At 40.4% G+C, this 14,255-nt stretch overlaps 1 protein-coding gene across 4 annotated transcripts in view; it reads left to right on the top strand.

Annotated features, from left to right (window-relative positions):
* DMXL2 (Dmx like 2) overlaps window positions 1–14,255 on the top strand; it is an 81,557-nt gene that overhangs the window by 18,178 nt on the left and 49,124 nt on the right. For all 4 annotated transcript variants that reach the window (XM_072148233.1, XM_072148231.1, XM_072148232.1 and 1 more), the window contains exons 6-12: window positions 2,024–2,090; window positions 5,210–5,388; window positions 7,202–7,379; window positions 8,047–8,221; window positions 8,676–8,882; window positions 9,656–9,918; window positions 13,019–13,703. In XM_072148233.1, coding sequence (XP_072004334.1) covers window positions 2,024–2,090; window positions 5,210–5,388; window positions 7,202–7,379; window positions 8,047–8,221; window positions 8,676–8,882; window positions 9,656–9,918; window positions 13,019–13,703 — 1,754 coding nt within the window. The remainder of the gene's footprint in view (window positions 1–2,023; window positions 2,091–5,209; window positions 5,389–7,201; window positions 7,380–8,046; window positions 8,222–8,675; window positions 8,883–9,655; window positions 9,919–13,018; window positions 13,704–14,255) is intronic.

The following is a 14,255-nucleotide window of genomic DNA, read 5'->3' as shown; positions in this document are numbered from 1 at the left end:
ATAAGATACATGAGCTCCAGAGGATCCAGAACTCAGGAGATGGTGCATTGTGTATCTAGTTTCCATGTCTTACCAAACAATAGGAGGTATATGTTCTCACCGGAAATGCAGGTTTTATCTAGTCAGTAAATTGTATAATGTGAACAAACTACCAAAGTAGCACATTATGGAAATGCCAGTTTACATCATCGTGGATAAAACATTTACCGCATTATTACTGCATATTTTCCCTAGCTGGGCATGTAATGTAGTGTGATGACTGTGATTTCACTGCGTTGTGTCATGAAGTGATCTCCTATGTATGTCACCCACCCTGCAAGGGTTTCACTAACATGTCACAATGTTGGAGGGATTTACTATGCCTTGTCTGCAAGATTTCTGACAGATTTTTAGACTTCTAAAAATCTGCATTTCCGCAGATAATTTTGTGTGTGTTTTCTCGCCACCAAGAGCGGAGCAGGGAGTGGGGCAGTCAAGGGCATAAACCCTACAGGCCGCCGAATATACTAAACTCTGCAGAGACTTCTCCTGAACTTTAGACCAGATTTGACTTGCAATGCAATGTGTGTTTAGACAACCCGTCTTACTAAATTCCCCCCCCCCCTGTGATTTCTGCATCACATCTCCTCATAGTTCTGCATTTTGATGTTTAGCCTGCTAGAAATATCTTAATTAAACTGACAGCTTGATACCTTGTCACCATGGCTCTTTGGTTACCTGTCTGAGCAGTTACACAAATAATTCATCCAGTTTTAAAATGAGTAACAGGGGAATAGCACAGAATATACTTACTAAAACCACTTTGTCAGTAGTAGTGGTGACATTTTCTGGTACATTGATTTGTAAAGTGCTATGGAATATGATGGCGCAATATAAATATGTATTATCATTATTACATTTGTTTAATAGAATCCTAGATGAAATGTGAGTCTGTACTGCATGTGCTTAAAGTGGACTGAGCACAAATAAGGAAGTTTATATAAGGGTAATTACAATATCCGATTAGTGTCGCCCATATTGTACTTAGCCTGGTAAACCATCGCCTTCTGCCAGAGTCACTCGACCAGCCCACAGCTGATTTCGGAGCTCCCTGTGACTTCCTGTGTCTTGGGGACTTTCGGAAGGTCAGAGGGCAATGTTCTTATTACTGAATGCATGCCCCTCCGTGAACACTTCTCTGCTTGGAGGATGACTAGATATCCTTGGCACTTCACAGAGACCTGGAAGTGGTGTTCGTCGAGTGGTATACATTCCGTAAGGAGCGCACTGACCCACTGTAAATAATAATAATCTTTATATAGCTCCTTTACAAATCCTTTACAAATCATAGGAGACAAATACAAAAAGAACAATACATTAGAGTACAAACAGTCATACAGAACAATAGAGAAGAGGGGGTAAATCCTTAGGACCTCACAATAAGTCGTGAAACAGTAGGTCACGTGATGCCCGGTTCAAACACGCATAAGGGGAAAGTTTACCAGGTGAATACAATATGAGTGACCCTGATAAATCCCTTTGCATCAAGCACCGCTGCACTGAAGACTTGTAATCCGCAGTATATTGAGCTGTCCTTGTAATTACATGGAGGGTTTATTATTAGCCAGATTAGCAGATTTACCTCTAAGCATGAGGATGGGTGATCCCTGACTATTCACCTCACCAGGCCATGCATAGGTCTTGAATCTTTCTGGAGTATGCTGGTATTACATGTTATATAGTACAGTGGAGAGAGCGGAGAAAACCTTTAGCATATAGAATAAATCTTGTGCGATGGCGATGTTTGTTTTTATTGCTAGTGTTGTTTTTACCGTGGTGAATAACAACTAGCAGTTTTTCTTGACTCGATATTTGACCTGCTGCACCGCGCTAAAAATCATTTGCCATCTATCATTTAGCTTGTAGCTTAAATGATTTATAACTCGCCATAACAAGCAAGTTCTCTTTATTTATTGATCTCATTTACATATGTTGCAAATCGGCAGACTATGGCCATGAATATTTAATGTCTCTTTGCTCACAGAACTGCAGTGCCCGTGCTGCTGATGAAATGGTCCCCAGATGGCGAATACTTTGCGACTGCAGGGAAGGTAAGACGCCTGTGTTGCATATTAAAGGTCACTGTTTAGAAAATAGGTGATTAACCCTATAATATGTGATGACATAACATCCATTTATCTGGACTCCATTGCTTTATAGAACTGTACAGCTCCAGTCCTTTACCCCTGTATATTTGTGTATATTTGCTCAGTGACATAGAAATTGACCCTGTATTACTTAAATAAAAATGGATGATGGAATATAAAAGATGATAACGACTCTGCTCACTAATACCAGATTTGGTTGTTTTCCTCTATCCTCTAAAGTCAGGCTGCAGCATCCATGATTATCCAGGCATATGATGCTGTGACAGATGGCATGGTTAGAAGGCGTTTACTGCCTCCGCTTCAGATGCCAGTTTGTTTCCTTTTCCATCATGGGTGTGATTCATCTGTGCTTGCCTTCATGCCTTAAACGTCCTGACCTGGGGGATCACCCCTGTGCTATACATCTCCAGATACATCATCTGCAAAGGATAGTAAAACTTGTTTTTGGAAAAAAAATTAAAAACCATGAATTTACTTGTTTTTACTGAAAAGGGAACTTTTCACATTGAAAATCTATTGTAATCTGCAGACAGCATGTTATAAAGTATGAGGAGATGCACAGATTGAAGGGCTAGTTTACACATTTTTTTCTTGAATCTTGAGCATCAGTTATTTTGAGCTGGGTTGCGGAGACTACACAGATATAAGGAAAAAATAAAAGATTTGTGTGTCTGCCCATGCCTGAGATGTGAACTTGCCTTAAAGCGGTTGTATTTCTGTTATAAAATTTTTTTAGCTGTGCTGGAGAGTGCTTTTTAAAAAAAAAAAAAGAAACTAAAGCTGAATTCGCCAGCTCCGACGATCCTGGTGTTTTGCGCCGTGGTCTGTCGGAGTTGTGCCCCTGTTTGTGCCTGGCACGCCCGCCCTTCCTGCATCTGAGACACTAAGATCATTTTATTTTATTTATTTATTTTAAAATCTTTCCCCAGCACGGCTAATACATTTTTATAAGTCAGAAACCCCTTTAACTTGTCATTTTTTAATTCATTTTAATCTTTGCTTCTTTCTGTATCCTAAAAATGAATATCTGTCAGCTGTTATTTGTCATTGATAGTTTTTGCTTTATGCAAGGTCATACATGGCAGGATGTCATTGGCATACATGTCCATTAATGAGAGAATCGCACACATGACTCCTCTAAGACCATGGTCAGACCATGAAAAATGCTTATGCTGGGGCCGAGCATCATAGTGATATATCATGCTAGGAGTCCATTCTTTGCCATGTAGTCATGATTACAATACGGCGCTGCTGGTTGGTGAGGAAGAAGGGAATCATGCATCAAATATCATTATCCTATGCACGGCCATGGCCTAATGTTTTTGAGCATAAAATAAGCAGAATGTAAATTGATATAACACTGGTTACAGGCAGTATCCAGGCTACATACAAGGTAGCTTCTTTAGGTTTGTACTTAAGTTGAATTTGTATGTCAGAACATATATATTTTTTAATTGTAACTCCAGACAAATATTTTTTTTTTGTCCCGGAGATGATTGGATTTTCAAACTTTTGTGCTATCAGGGGAACGAGGATTATCAATAAAACTTTATTACAGGACTTTACAGCTGATCATTCCTCGGGACTATAGTAAAGCGTCCAGAGTGCTTCACCAGATGTCACAGTGGCCAGAGAGGTCTGTCTGTAACTAACGGTCGGGTGCCCTTAAGTCGGGGACCACCTGTACACCGATCCTTTTTCTATTAAAACTACATATATTAATCTGCTCAGTCTCTTCTAGTCTATAACATACTGGCAGATAGGACACAATGTCTCCTCCTGTTTTATAACCAGTTCATATCATCTTTTCCTGCTATATTACAAGCTATCTGCAGAATGGCCAACATTTTCCCAATGATTTATTTGTCATGTAGGTGTAGGTAATAACTTTTTTTTGTTTGTTTAAATACCTACCTTTAAGGTTCTTTTACAGTGGGAGATATTGGCCTTGTTGTAAATGCTCCTTTCCCATGTAATTGTGTCTGGATGATACAAAAAAAATTACTTTAGTACAGTATATTGTTGTCAGTGTGGGTTACCTGTGTTAAAGGACCCATCTGACCCCACAGAACCGCACAGAATAAATGATATGCCGCGTCTACGAGGTGCACGTTACTGTGAATATGAACATGTCTGTGCACAAAATTCAGCTTCTTATTATGCTGTGGATCTGCAGTGATTGGGGAGAAATTCTCTGTAGAATCTGATGCAGAATCTGCAAGAAAATCTCTGGTGAATTTGCATGTATTTTTGGCCCTCACTTCCTCAGAGACACATCATAGACTGGAGCGATATGCACAATTGGAAGCAATGCTGTGGGTTTTTTTGGTGCTTTCATCACACTACTATATGTAATAAGGCAAACACCCCACATTAAGCTCTTGTTGTGGTCACACTGGGGGAGTCTAATGCCTTCCCTCAGGTAGTCCTAGCACTTGCATAAGAAGCTCGTAGAGTTGAGTGTTACACAGGTTCTGTGACTATCTGCAGAAACTGTAAGCAGGTAGAAGAGTGTCACACTGACAATGATACTGCTGTAAATTGGGTTTTCTCCACTTTACCAGCTGTGCCGTCTGTAACTGATAACTCTACATTAGAAAATTAGAAACAAGCTTTATTTCAGAACGTGGGGGATTCAGATATTTGTACTGTGGATCTACACTACTATTGCTGCATATAAATAAGAGAAGTTATATTGTTTCATAAAGCAAGTATGAGGTGGTTATGAGTAACAGAGAATAAGGTCTATAGTATGTCTAAATGGATAGTGAGGAGAATAAAATTATGAAGAATTATATGCTAGATATATACAAAAGGACATATACAGTAAGGTAACACATTATAGTGATCTACAAGGCAGTTGTCCATACTACATGTATTCCCTCACAGAATCGGGGAGAGGGCTGAGATGAGAGCTCTGTCTGATGAATGAACACCAGGGACACACAAGGTGATCAGCTCTTCCCTATGATGGTTTCAGCGAATGTTAATGTATTTTCTATCTTCATCCTCACTAATATGAATAGTAATTAGACACCATGATACCACATATCTCTCAACAGGATGACTGTCTTCTGAAGGTCTGGTACCCCTTAACTGGATGGAAAACTTCATTTTTACCTCATGAAGTACAAGAGAAAAAAGGGAGCCCATCTGACACCAGTTTTTCATTCGTGTACCTCGCCCACCCTCGGGCAGTGGTTGGTTTCTCATGGAGAAACACAAGCAGGTTTATGCCAAGGTAACAATTTTTGGAAAGGAGGGTGTTGGTTAAATGTTACATAGTCAATATGGTTGAACAATGACATCTGTCTATCAAGGTCAACCAAGGAAGGGAAGGTATTGGGTAAGGAATGATGTAAGGGAAACCATTCTATATTATACATAACTGTCAATGTTGTTATGATGTAAAAAGGCATTTAGCCCCTTCTTCAAGCTCTCTGCTGCCCCTACTATGACCCGCACCTGAGGTAGGCTATTCCAGATTCACAGTTCTTAGGCTATATTCACACTGCCGTTGCACGCCCGTACCGTACCGTAGCGGGCAACGGCAGTGCACGGGGAGAGGAAGAGGAGGTGAGCGCAGCTCACCCCCGCCCCTCTCCATAGGAAGTTATGGCACACGGCGCCGTACTACGGACAAAGATAGGACATGTCCTATCTTTTTCCGGGGTACTGTGCCGCACGTAGGGCGCCGTGCGCCCATTGCCGTCTATGGGGGACGTATATCGGCCGTATATATGTTGGCCGTATATACGTCCCCCATACATCAGTGTGGATATAGCCTTACACTAACAAAGCCTTGTTGCCGCTGGAGATTAAACCTTGTTTTCTCCAGGTGGAGACAGTGCCATCTCATCTTTTGATTAGATTTAACAACTTTACCCCATACTTTTTGTATGGAACCTTCATATGTTTATATAAATCAATCATGGCCCCCTCAAATGTAATTGACTGCTTTATGTTAGTGCTAGAAGTACAGTTAGAAACCTTATATGCTTTCTGTGTATTGGAAGATAATCCTTTGTTTGGAGAGATTTCATTACATTGATAATTTACCTTCGTCGCCACAGCATCTTTTATTTTATACTATACCAAAGCAACTTTGAAAGGTGAAATTAGAGAATAATTAACAATGCACTAGATGAGGTATTCTAATATATCTGGTTTAGGTTCAGTTCACAACTGAAGGTAAAGTTCCATACGTGAAAGAAAGTGGAACGGATGGTAATTGGAAGAGTTTCCGTTTACCATTCGTCTTGGGTGTCCATTAACTTCTTACCTCTCCATAGAAAATAGAGCCCCACTGCTGTTCTTGCGGCCAAAGATAGATCATGCTTTTTTGCAACCATTGCATGGCATGGTGAGCACACGGTGTGTTCACCATTTTGAGCCGGGCACATATTTGCGGCCATATATACGTCCCTCATACATTTGTGTGAATGCAGCCTTAGCCTTCATCAACTGACAAGTCTTCTCTTCCCCAATCCTTCACCACATGGTCAACACAGTGGTTACACAACAGTGCTGCCGATATGGGAATAAAAGTATCCGGTAAAACAGATCTCTCACCAGAGATGGCTGCTACTTCATGATTTACAATAATGTTTCCTAAATAAGTGATTCAGATATGTCAGCCTAATTATATCTGTGCGCCTTCCAACTTTTCCTTTCTTTTCTTATTCTTTTCTTTTGTTTCCTTTTCTCTTCTTTCTTGTGTGTGAATCCTTAAGCCCAGATCAGTGGGGAGTCTACTTTTAGCACCCTGCTGATAAACTGATTGAAGAAACTGCTTCACCTTTCTTGTTTGCACGGCAAAATTTTTCCATTTTTTCTCACAGCTGTACTTGGTTTTGTGGCTGTGTCCTATCCTCTTTATCATCCCGGGGCTTGGAATTCTCTTTATAGTTTTGTCTGCTCCGTATTGCTCCACAGGAAATTGTAAAGCAAATAATCTGGTTCTCCTTGTGTCTTTACAGCAGTTCAATTCTCTTTCCTCTGACCTCTGCTACTTTTTCTACACTTCCTTAATTGAGCGTTTAATTCTATTTCAGGGGATCTGTGTGCAATGTGCTACTTACATCTTGTCAAGATGGTATCTGTCGCCTCTGGGCTGAGACGCTTTTGCCAGAGGATAGCCTTCTCGGAGGCCAAATAGTAGATTATGGAAGCTCCAGCAGCAGTTTGTCAAGTGTAGGGAAGCAGAAGGACAAGATTGAACATGCTCTAGAGGTAGGTCCATCAAATATTGACATAAATATTTGTTCTCTACTTTTATATCTGGAAAAGGAATATACAGTATATTTTAAGTATACATATAGCTTCAACTTTTGGTTATCATTGGCTATATAGTTATAATCTTATAAGCTGTTTTACACTGTACTTTGTAGTCATAAGCAAGTTGACCCATCTCATATTGTTATCCTAAACCTGTATTTAAATAATGTCTCAGAAAATGTACACAGGAATAAAAATCCAATACTTCTCCCCTTTATCCAAGAAAATTGAGAAATACATTAAGACATCTCCTTAGTGTGTCCCAATAGCTCAATCGTGCTCTTCCCTCTTCCCATGTGCCCTCTGTGTTGCTGTAAGACAACTGGCTGGAGCAGGAGTCTCTGTGTGTACCTTGTCCTCTCTTGGCATTATCCAGACTAAGATCAGGAGGAGATCTGCAGGATTTCTACGAGTTGTTGATTTCAGGATCCCTAGAAAAAATTGTCAATTAGGAAACACTTTTTTTTTTTTTTTAATTTCTTACTCTAGTTTTTCTTTAAAAGCTGTCTCTATCCAGCATTTGCCGTGGTGAATCTGATGGAAGGGTTTCCCGGCTTTAACATTGTTCTTTAATAGTTTTTCTTTATGAAATGTTAGAAAGTTTATTTTTTTTCGTCTTCAGACAATTCACCATTTGAAACACTTGAGAAGGGGCAGAAGACGATCTTCCGTCCTGGCTGCTCACACAGAATTGCTACCAAGTCAGCCGAGCCAGCAGGAACCCCACAGGCACATCTCACATCACGCTAATTCTTTGTGTCATTTCCACATAGCAGCCAGCATAAACCCAAACACTGGTAATGTGAAAGCTTCCATAATTATTTTACTGTTTCATACTTTTTTTGTTCCTTAGCCTCTTTGTGTAGAAATGTATTAATTTATAAATTCCTTGTAAAGGACCTGTTGCCGTTTCTGACACATCTTTTAGCCCTCAAAGCAGATAGTCCTGTTATACCTATGGTGTTAGTGGATATATCCAAATAAGGCCCAGCCCATGTGTGCGTCTAGAGTTTTTGTATAGCTTTTCCATATTGTGTCTGTTATATGACCAGAGGAAAAAAAATTACTCTTTGTTCCATTTTATCCGCTTAAAATAACCAAAGGGTATGAAATAAGCTGCCAAATGCATGTGTGAACTTATCCTAAGGGGTGATTCACTCTACATAATACCGGGTGATAATATATCTCAATGACATTCCAATTAGTACCTTATCTTCTAGTCCCCTATTTCTTAATGTATTATTTTTACAGATATTCCTTCTGTTTTGGCTGGAGCCGCCTTTAATCTGGAGGAAGGTTTTGGAGGTTTTGTGGTCCATTGGCTCAACAACAAGGAATTGCACTTTACATCTTCCATTGAAATATTTATTCAGCATCTAAAAACAATTGTGGAACAGCAGTCAGACACCCCTGAAGAAGAAGAGGATGAAGACGGGTTATTAATGAAGCTAGATAATGGTTGGTATAGCTGGGTCTCTGATTTATGTTCAATATTTGATCTGGGGTTCATGTGCACGACTGTGTATTTTGCGGGTCACAAGCAGATGATCATGATCTTGTTTGCGGCCTGTCATCAGCAGGCGAGAACTACTCACACTAGCATTGTCTATAGAAAATTACTTCCCAGGTCGCAAAGATGGTTATGAATGCTCTATAATTTGCGTTGCAGGCAGTCGGCTCGGTCACAGCATGGTGAATGCAATGCGCCATGACCAAGCCAAAATAGATCCCAATGGGGACGTGATTGGACCACAAAAAAAGATGTTTGTGGGCATTAGGCCTTATAATTATGTTCTGAAATACCCTATATACTCGAGTATAGGCCGAGTTTTCAGCACAATTTTTGAAGATCGAGGAGGATCTGCCCGGGCCGTCGGAATGGTGAGTACTGTGTTTATTTTTTTTAAGGGCAGGCTATATATTACAGGGTGCTGGCAGCTATCTACTACAGGGGGCTGGCTGGCTGGCTGTATACTTCAGGGGGCTGGCTGGCTATATATTGGGAGGCTGTGACCAATGCATTTCCCACCCTCGGCTTATACTCGAGTCAATAGGTTTTCCCAGTTTTTTTTGTGTTAAAATTAGGGGTCTTGGCTTATACTCCGCTCAGTTTATACTCGAGTATATGTACGGTAATGATCCAAAGATAAGTTTAATAAAGTGACTTTTAGTTTTTATAAAGGACAGTTTGTATACTACTCTATATCAAAAGACTTAATCTTTTGTTGTAGGTGAGCTGGAGGGTGAAAGGTCTTTGACCGGATCTCCTGAGCATGAAGAATCGGAAAAAGATCTGAGTACAAAAGCATCTTCACCTGGCGCTACCCTTCCCCTGCCTACTGTGTTATTGGAGCGCAAAATTGAATCCCTCCTCACCGAGTGGAATAAAAATGCAGACATGCTCTTCACTATTCACCCTGTGGACGGTACCTTTTTACTCTGGCACGTTAACTACTTGGATGAATACAACCCTGGTATCTTCAGGCAGGTTCAGGTAAGATTTCCTGATTACTTATTATTTAGAGGGATTCTCCAGTGACCAAATGTTAGACCCTATCCACAAAATGGGATCAGCAAGTTAGCTCCTATAATGGGGATAGGGACTAACTTGTTTTCACTGGTGATCCTGTTTATCCATCTTTTACATTTATTGTATTTTCGCAGTTCACATACATTTCTAATAGATGAATTCTCCACTTTCCCCACTGTTGGGGAATATGGGCAGATTGTATAGAGGGAGTCCTGGAACTGGCCTTGTCCGAGCTCAAGTCCTTTATGGACCTTTTATACATGGATAGAGTTATTGGAGCATGAAATACTGGACATCACCATACAGATGTGACCCTAAGGGTTCATACACATGCCCGGAGCCATGGCACATGGCTAGAGGGTCAGGGAGGGGGTGAGCAGTCCTCTGGCAAAGTATAAGACATGCTCAGTAACGGTGCAGTGAGACGCAATGTGCTCACTGCATTGTGACAAGGTGCCATAGACCTCTATTGTGGTCGTGATCTGGCCACAATTACATTTGTGTGCATGGGGCCAATGTAACATATTTCATACTCCATCTGAGATCCAGCTATTTATTACTCATTAGTGCAAATAATAGGGCTTATTGTGAAATTGCTCCAATAAATGAATTGGGATAAGTTTGAAAAGTTTTAAAAACTGTTAAAGTTAAAGAAGTTTAAGTGGTTGTCCCAAGATTCATTTTTTTGTACCCCCCTATTCACATGAGTAAGGAGCCTTCCATTTGGACCCCTGCTGATCAAGAGTATTAGAGTTTCATTCCTCCATATAAATGGTATAAAGCATTCTCCCTATGGTTTCATTCGCTGTCTATAAGACTCCAGCCTCTAAAAGAATGAATGGACCTTTCTGCAAGTTAACATTTACATGTGACCATCTTAGCCCTTAGCCATTGTTCTAGGGGAATTACTCCAGACTGTCCTACAATGGAAGCATAAGCCGAGATTAACAAAGACTTTTAGTGAGGAATACAGGCAGTCCCCGGGTTACATACAAGATAGGGTCTGGAGGTTTGTTCTTAAGTTGAATTTGTATGTAAGTCGAAACTGTATATTTTATAATTGAAGTTCTAGACAAATTTTTTTCTTTTGCCCCAGTGACAATTGGAGTTTCAAAATTTTTGCTGTAATTGGACCAAGAATTATCAATAAAGCTGCATTACAGACACCTTACAGCTGATCATTGCAGTCTGGGACTATGGTAAAGCATTTTGAGAGCTTCACCAGAGATCACAGTGGGCAGAGAGGTCCGTCTGTAACTATGGGTTGTCTGTAAGTCGGGTGTCCTTAAGTAGGGGACCGCCTGTATAATGACATTGCAGCAGAAGGGCACCTGGGGAACAACCTTATTTAGTATACCACGCGCAGCATGCCAGGCAGCCATCCACTTCGGACCAACTATCCTTAAGCTGGTCTAGATACGGCATCCTGCTGCTTCCTAACATCTCTGCCGCAGAGTACCTTTTACGGACCTGACGAAGGGGATGGACCACCTCGAAACACGTAGTCCATTAACCATACAAATAAAATTCTCAACCTAAGCATTTGTGTCGGACCAACCCTTATTTGGGCAGCGCGTCTTAGACCAACCCGGTATTTTCATTTCCACACCTATGTGAACCTTTTTTTTTAGTGGCAGCTCAGAAGTTATGATACACAAGCGTACAGCAGGTTTTCCTAGTTTATCTGCCCTGCAACTTCAGAACAGAATTATATTTACTCCATGTGCAGAAACATGCTAAGTTTCTGTAGAAGGCTAGTTATGGGGTTAAATGTAAAAGTCCCCCTGAATATGTTTCCTGTAAACGTGCATGACCATGAATTGTGTGCTTTTCTGTGCAGCCACTAGTTGACACATCTGGTCACATATATGAAACTTTCAAGTTTCCTCAAGCTGTGATGCGGCATGCATGTGGTATACTTGTAGCTGAGAAGTGATTGGTCCCATACCACTTTATTACCCTTTTTATTGGGTGTAGGTTTTTTTTGTTGTTCTTTAACCCTTTTATGACCAACTGTCATTGGCACCTGAATGTCAAAGTCCAAATTTTTGCATTTATTTTATGCTCTCCATTTCATAACAATTTTTACTTGTTTTTTTCATGTTAATCCAGTTTTTTTTTTAAATTAATTTGTAAGTTTTTAATAAGTAGTAAAATTTAATAAACTTTTTACAAAATATGTTAAAAATATGTACATCGTCAATCAGTCGTCCTTTGCCAGGTTCAACTACAGAGGCAGAGGATGCATGTACTTCTGTAAACTGTCTCTTTGCAGCAGCATCTACATTCAGTTGTCAGACTGGAGGGGGGGGGGGGGCTCGCTTCAAATATTAAAGAGGAGAATCTCTCCTTTATATACCAACAGGTTGTGTTTCTACTTGCCATAAAACCAAAGAGATCAACTTCGGGAAAGGAGGGCTTTATATAAAAATTGCATTTTTTACTGGGTCTGTGACACTGAGAAACACAATCCTGTGATATTAAATTAGAGATTCATCTGCACATATCTGGCCGCAGATTCAGACAGTTTGAGCTAAGTTACATTTCTACTAAATTCAATTTTTACTGCAAAAACTCTTTGGCAAAGTATAGACTATTCTCTGTGGGTTCCATTTAATTGATGTGTGTTGACTAGGTCTGTTTATTTTGGACTCCTGGTAAGTATCACCACCCATTATTGAAAGTTCCTGTTACTGTTACTCTCCCATTAACAAGTGAGCCTATTGTTTGCTCGTAGCTGTGTTATTCCTCTATCCTGAGGCTTTCCTGCTGGTATATAATGTGCCTCTTTCTACTTCCATTTCATATTAGTTTGCCTATTCCAGAAATTAGAACAATACACTGCCCCCAGGTCCAAAGGAGAATGCAGTCATGTTTCAATGGTGAAATAATGTGTTCCATGATCCAATTCCCAAGTACAAGCCCCATGGCACTTAAAAGTCATTATCCTTCAGCATGTGACCCTTTAACTTTACTAATTTACTAATTTTGCTGTTAAGTGTTAACATAAATTCTGAAAAGCATGCTATCCACATATGCTTATAATGCATGTATTTACCTGCAGGTCTCCTTCTCTTCTCGCATACCGGTTGCTTTTCCATCAGGAGATGCTAGCTCACTTAGCAAAAACATAATGATGTATGCTTGCACTACCTCTGCCAAGGAAGCTGCTTCTGCTCTCCTGCAGAAAACCATGATGGCAAGTGATATGACTGCACAGAATCTGAATGCTCTTCCAAATGTGACCACTATGGCGCCGACCGTCATGATGGTCTCGAAGCATATTGATGGCTCCTTGAACCAATGGGCTGTGACTTTTGCAAATAAGTCTGCCTTTTCATCAGTGCTCACAGTGTCGCACAAATTTCGATATTGTGGCCATAGATTCCACTTGAATGATTTGGCATGTCATTCCGTACTTCCTTTGCTATTGACTTCATCTCACCACAATGTCCTGGTGACTCCAGATTCTGATATCAATCCGTGGGAGATAGAACGTGGTAGTAAAGAAACGGATCCTGCAAAGAATCTAAAAGGTTTTCCCAGGCAACATTTTAGAAATGCAGCTACTCAAACGTTCCATGACCCAAATGCAATCTACAGTGAACTTATACTATGGCGAGTTGATCCAATTGGACCCTTATCGTACAGTGGTGGCGTTTCAGAACTAGCTCGCATTAACTCCCTTCGCACTGCCGCCTTCTGTAACGTGGCGTGGCTTCCAACGCTCATACCAAGTTATTGTTTAGGTGAGTGAATGAAAATACCTATTGATTTTTCTATTGTGTTTCAGTCCTTAGAATACATTGGCTCTGCTTGGCTGTCATCTTCAAATATTCTTTAGGATGTCGATTAGCCCATATTAAACAACTATTTCAGGAGTAAATTGAAAGGTTAAAGATGTTGTCCAGTCACTCCATGTTGGGATTTGTCTTTTTGCAATATAAAAAATATTGACAAAATCTATGATAGAGGCTCCTAACATTATCTGCAATGTAGACGTGTACATAGCCCCCAGAGCAGTGAGGGCAAACCTTTTTGGAGACAGAACTTTATGGGAAAGTGCCAACATGGTAATTTAAGCAGTAACTTATTGCTCCATGCTCTGCCATTTCTTTACACAGTACCAGCATCATTGTAACGTTCTTTCAGGGTCCAGAGCGGAGGCTCCAATAACTCTAATGATAATCCGGCCCTGCTCACTCCCAGGGCTAAGGCACATTTTTTCCCCTCCCTGCACAAAAGTATATTTAGGCCCATGTATTACTATGGATTCATGCACACTGTTGCAGTTTCTATGG

The sequence above is a fragment of the Engystomops pustulosus genome, chromosome 4 (genome assembly GCF_040894005.1).
Source record: "Engystomops pustulosus chromosome 4, aEngPut4.maternal, whole genome shotgun sequence".
Lineage (NCBI taxonomy): Eukaryota > Metazoa > Chordata > Amphibia > Anura > Leptodactylidae > Engystomops > Engystomops pustulosus.
The sequence above is the reverse complement of the archived record's forward strand: the minus strand, read 5'-3'. Positions and strand labels throughout refer to the sequence as shown.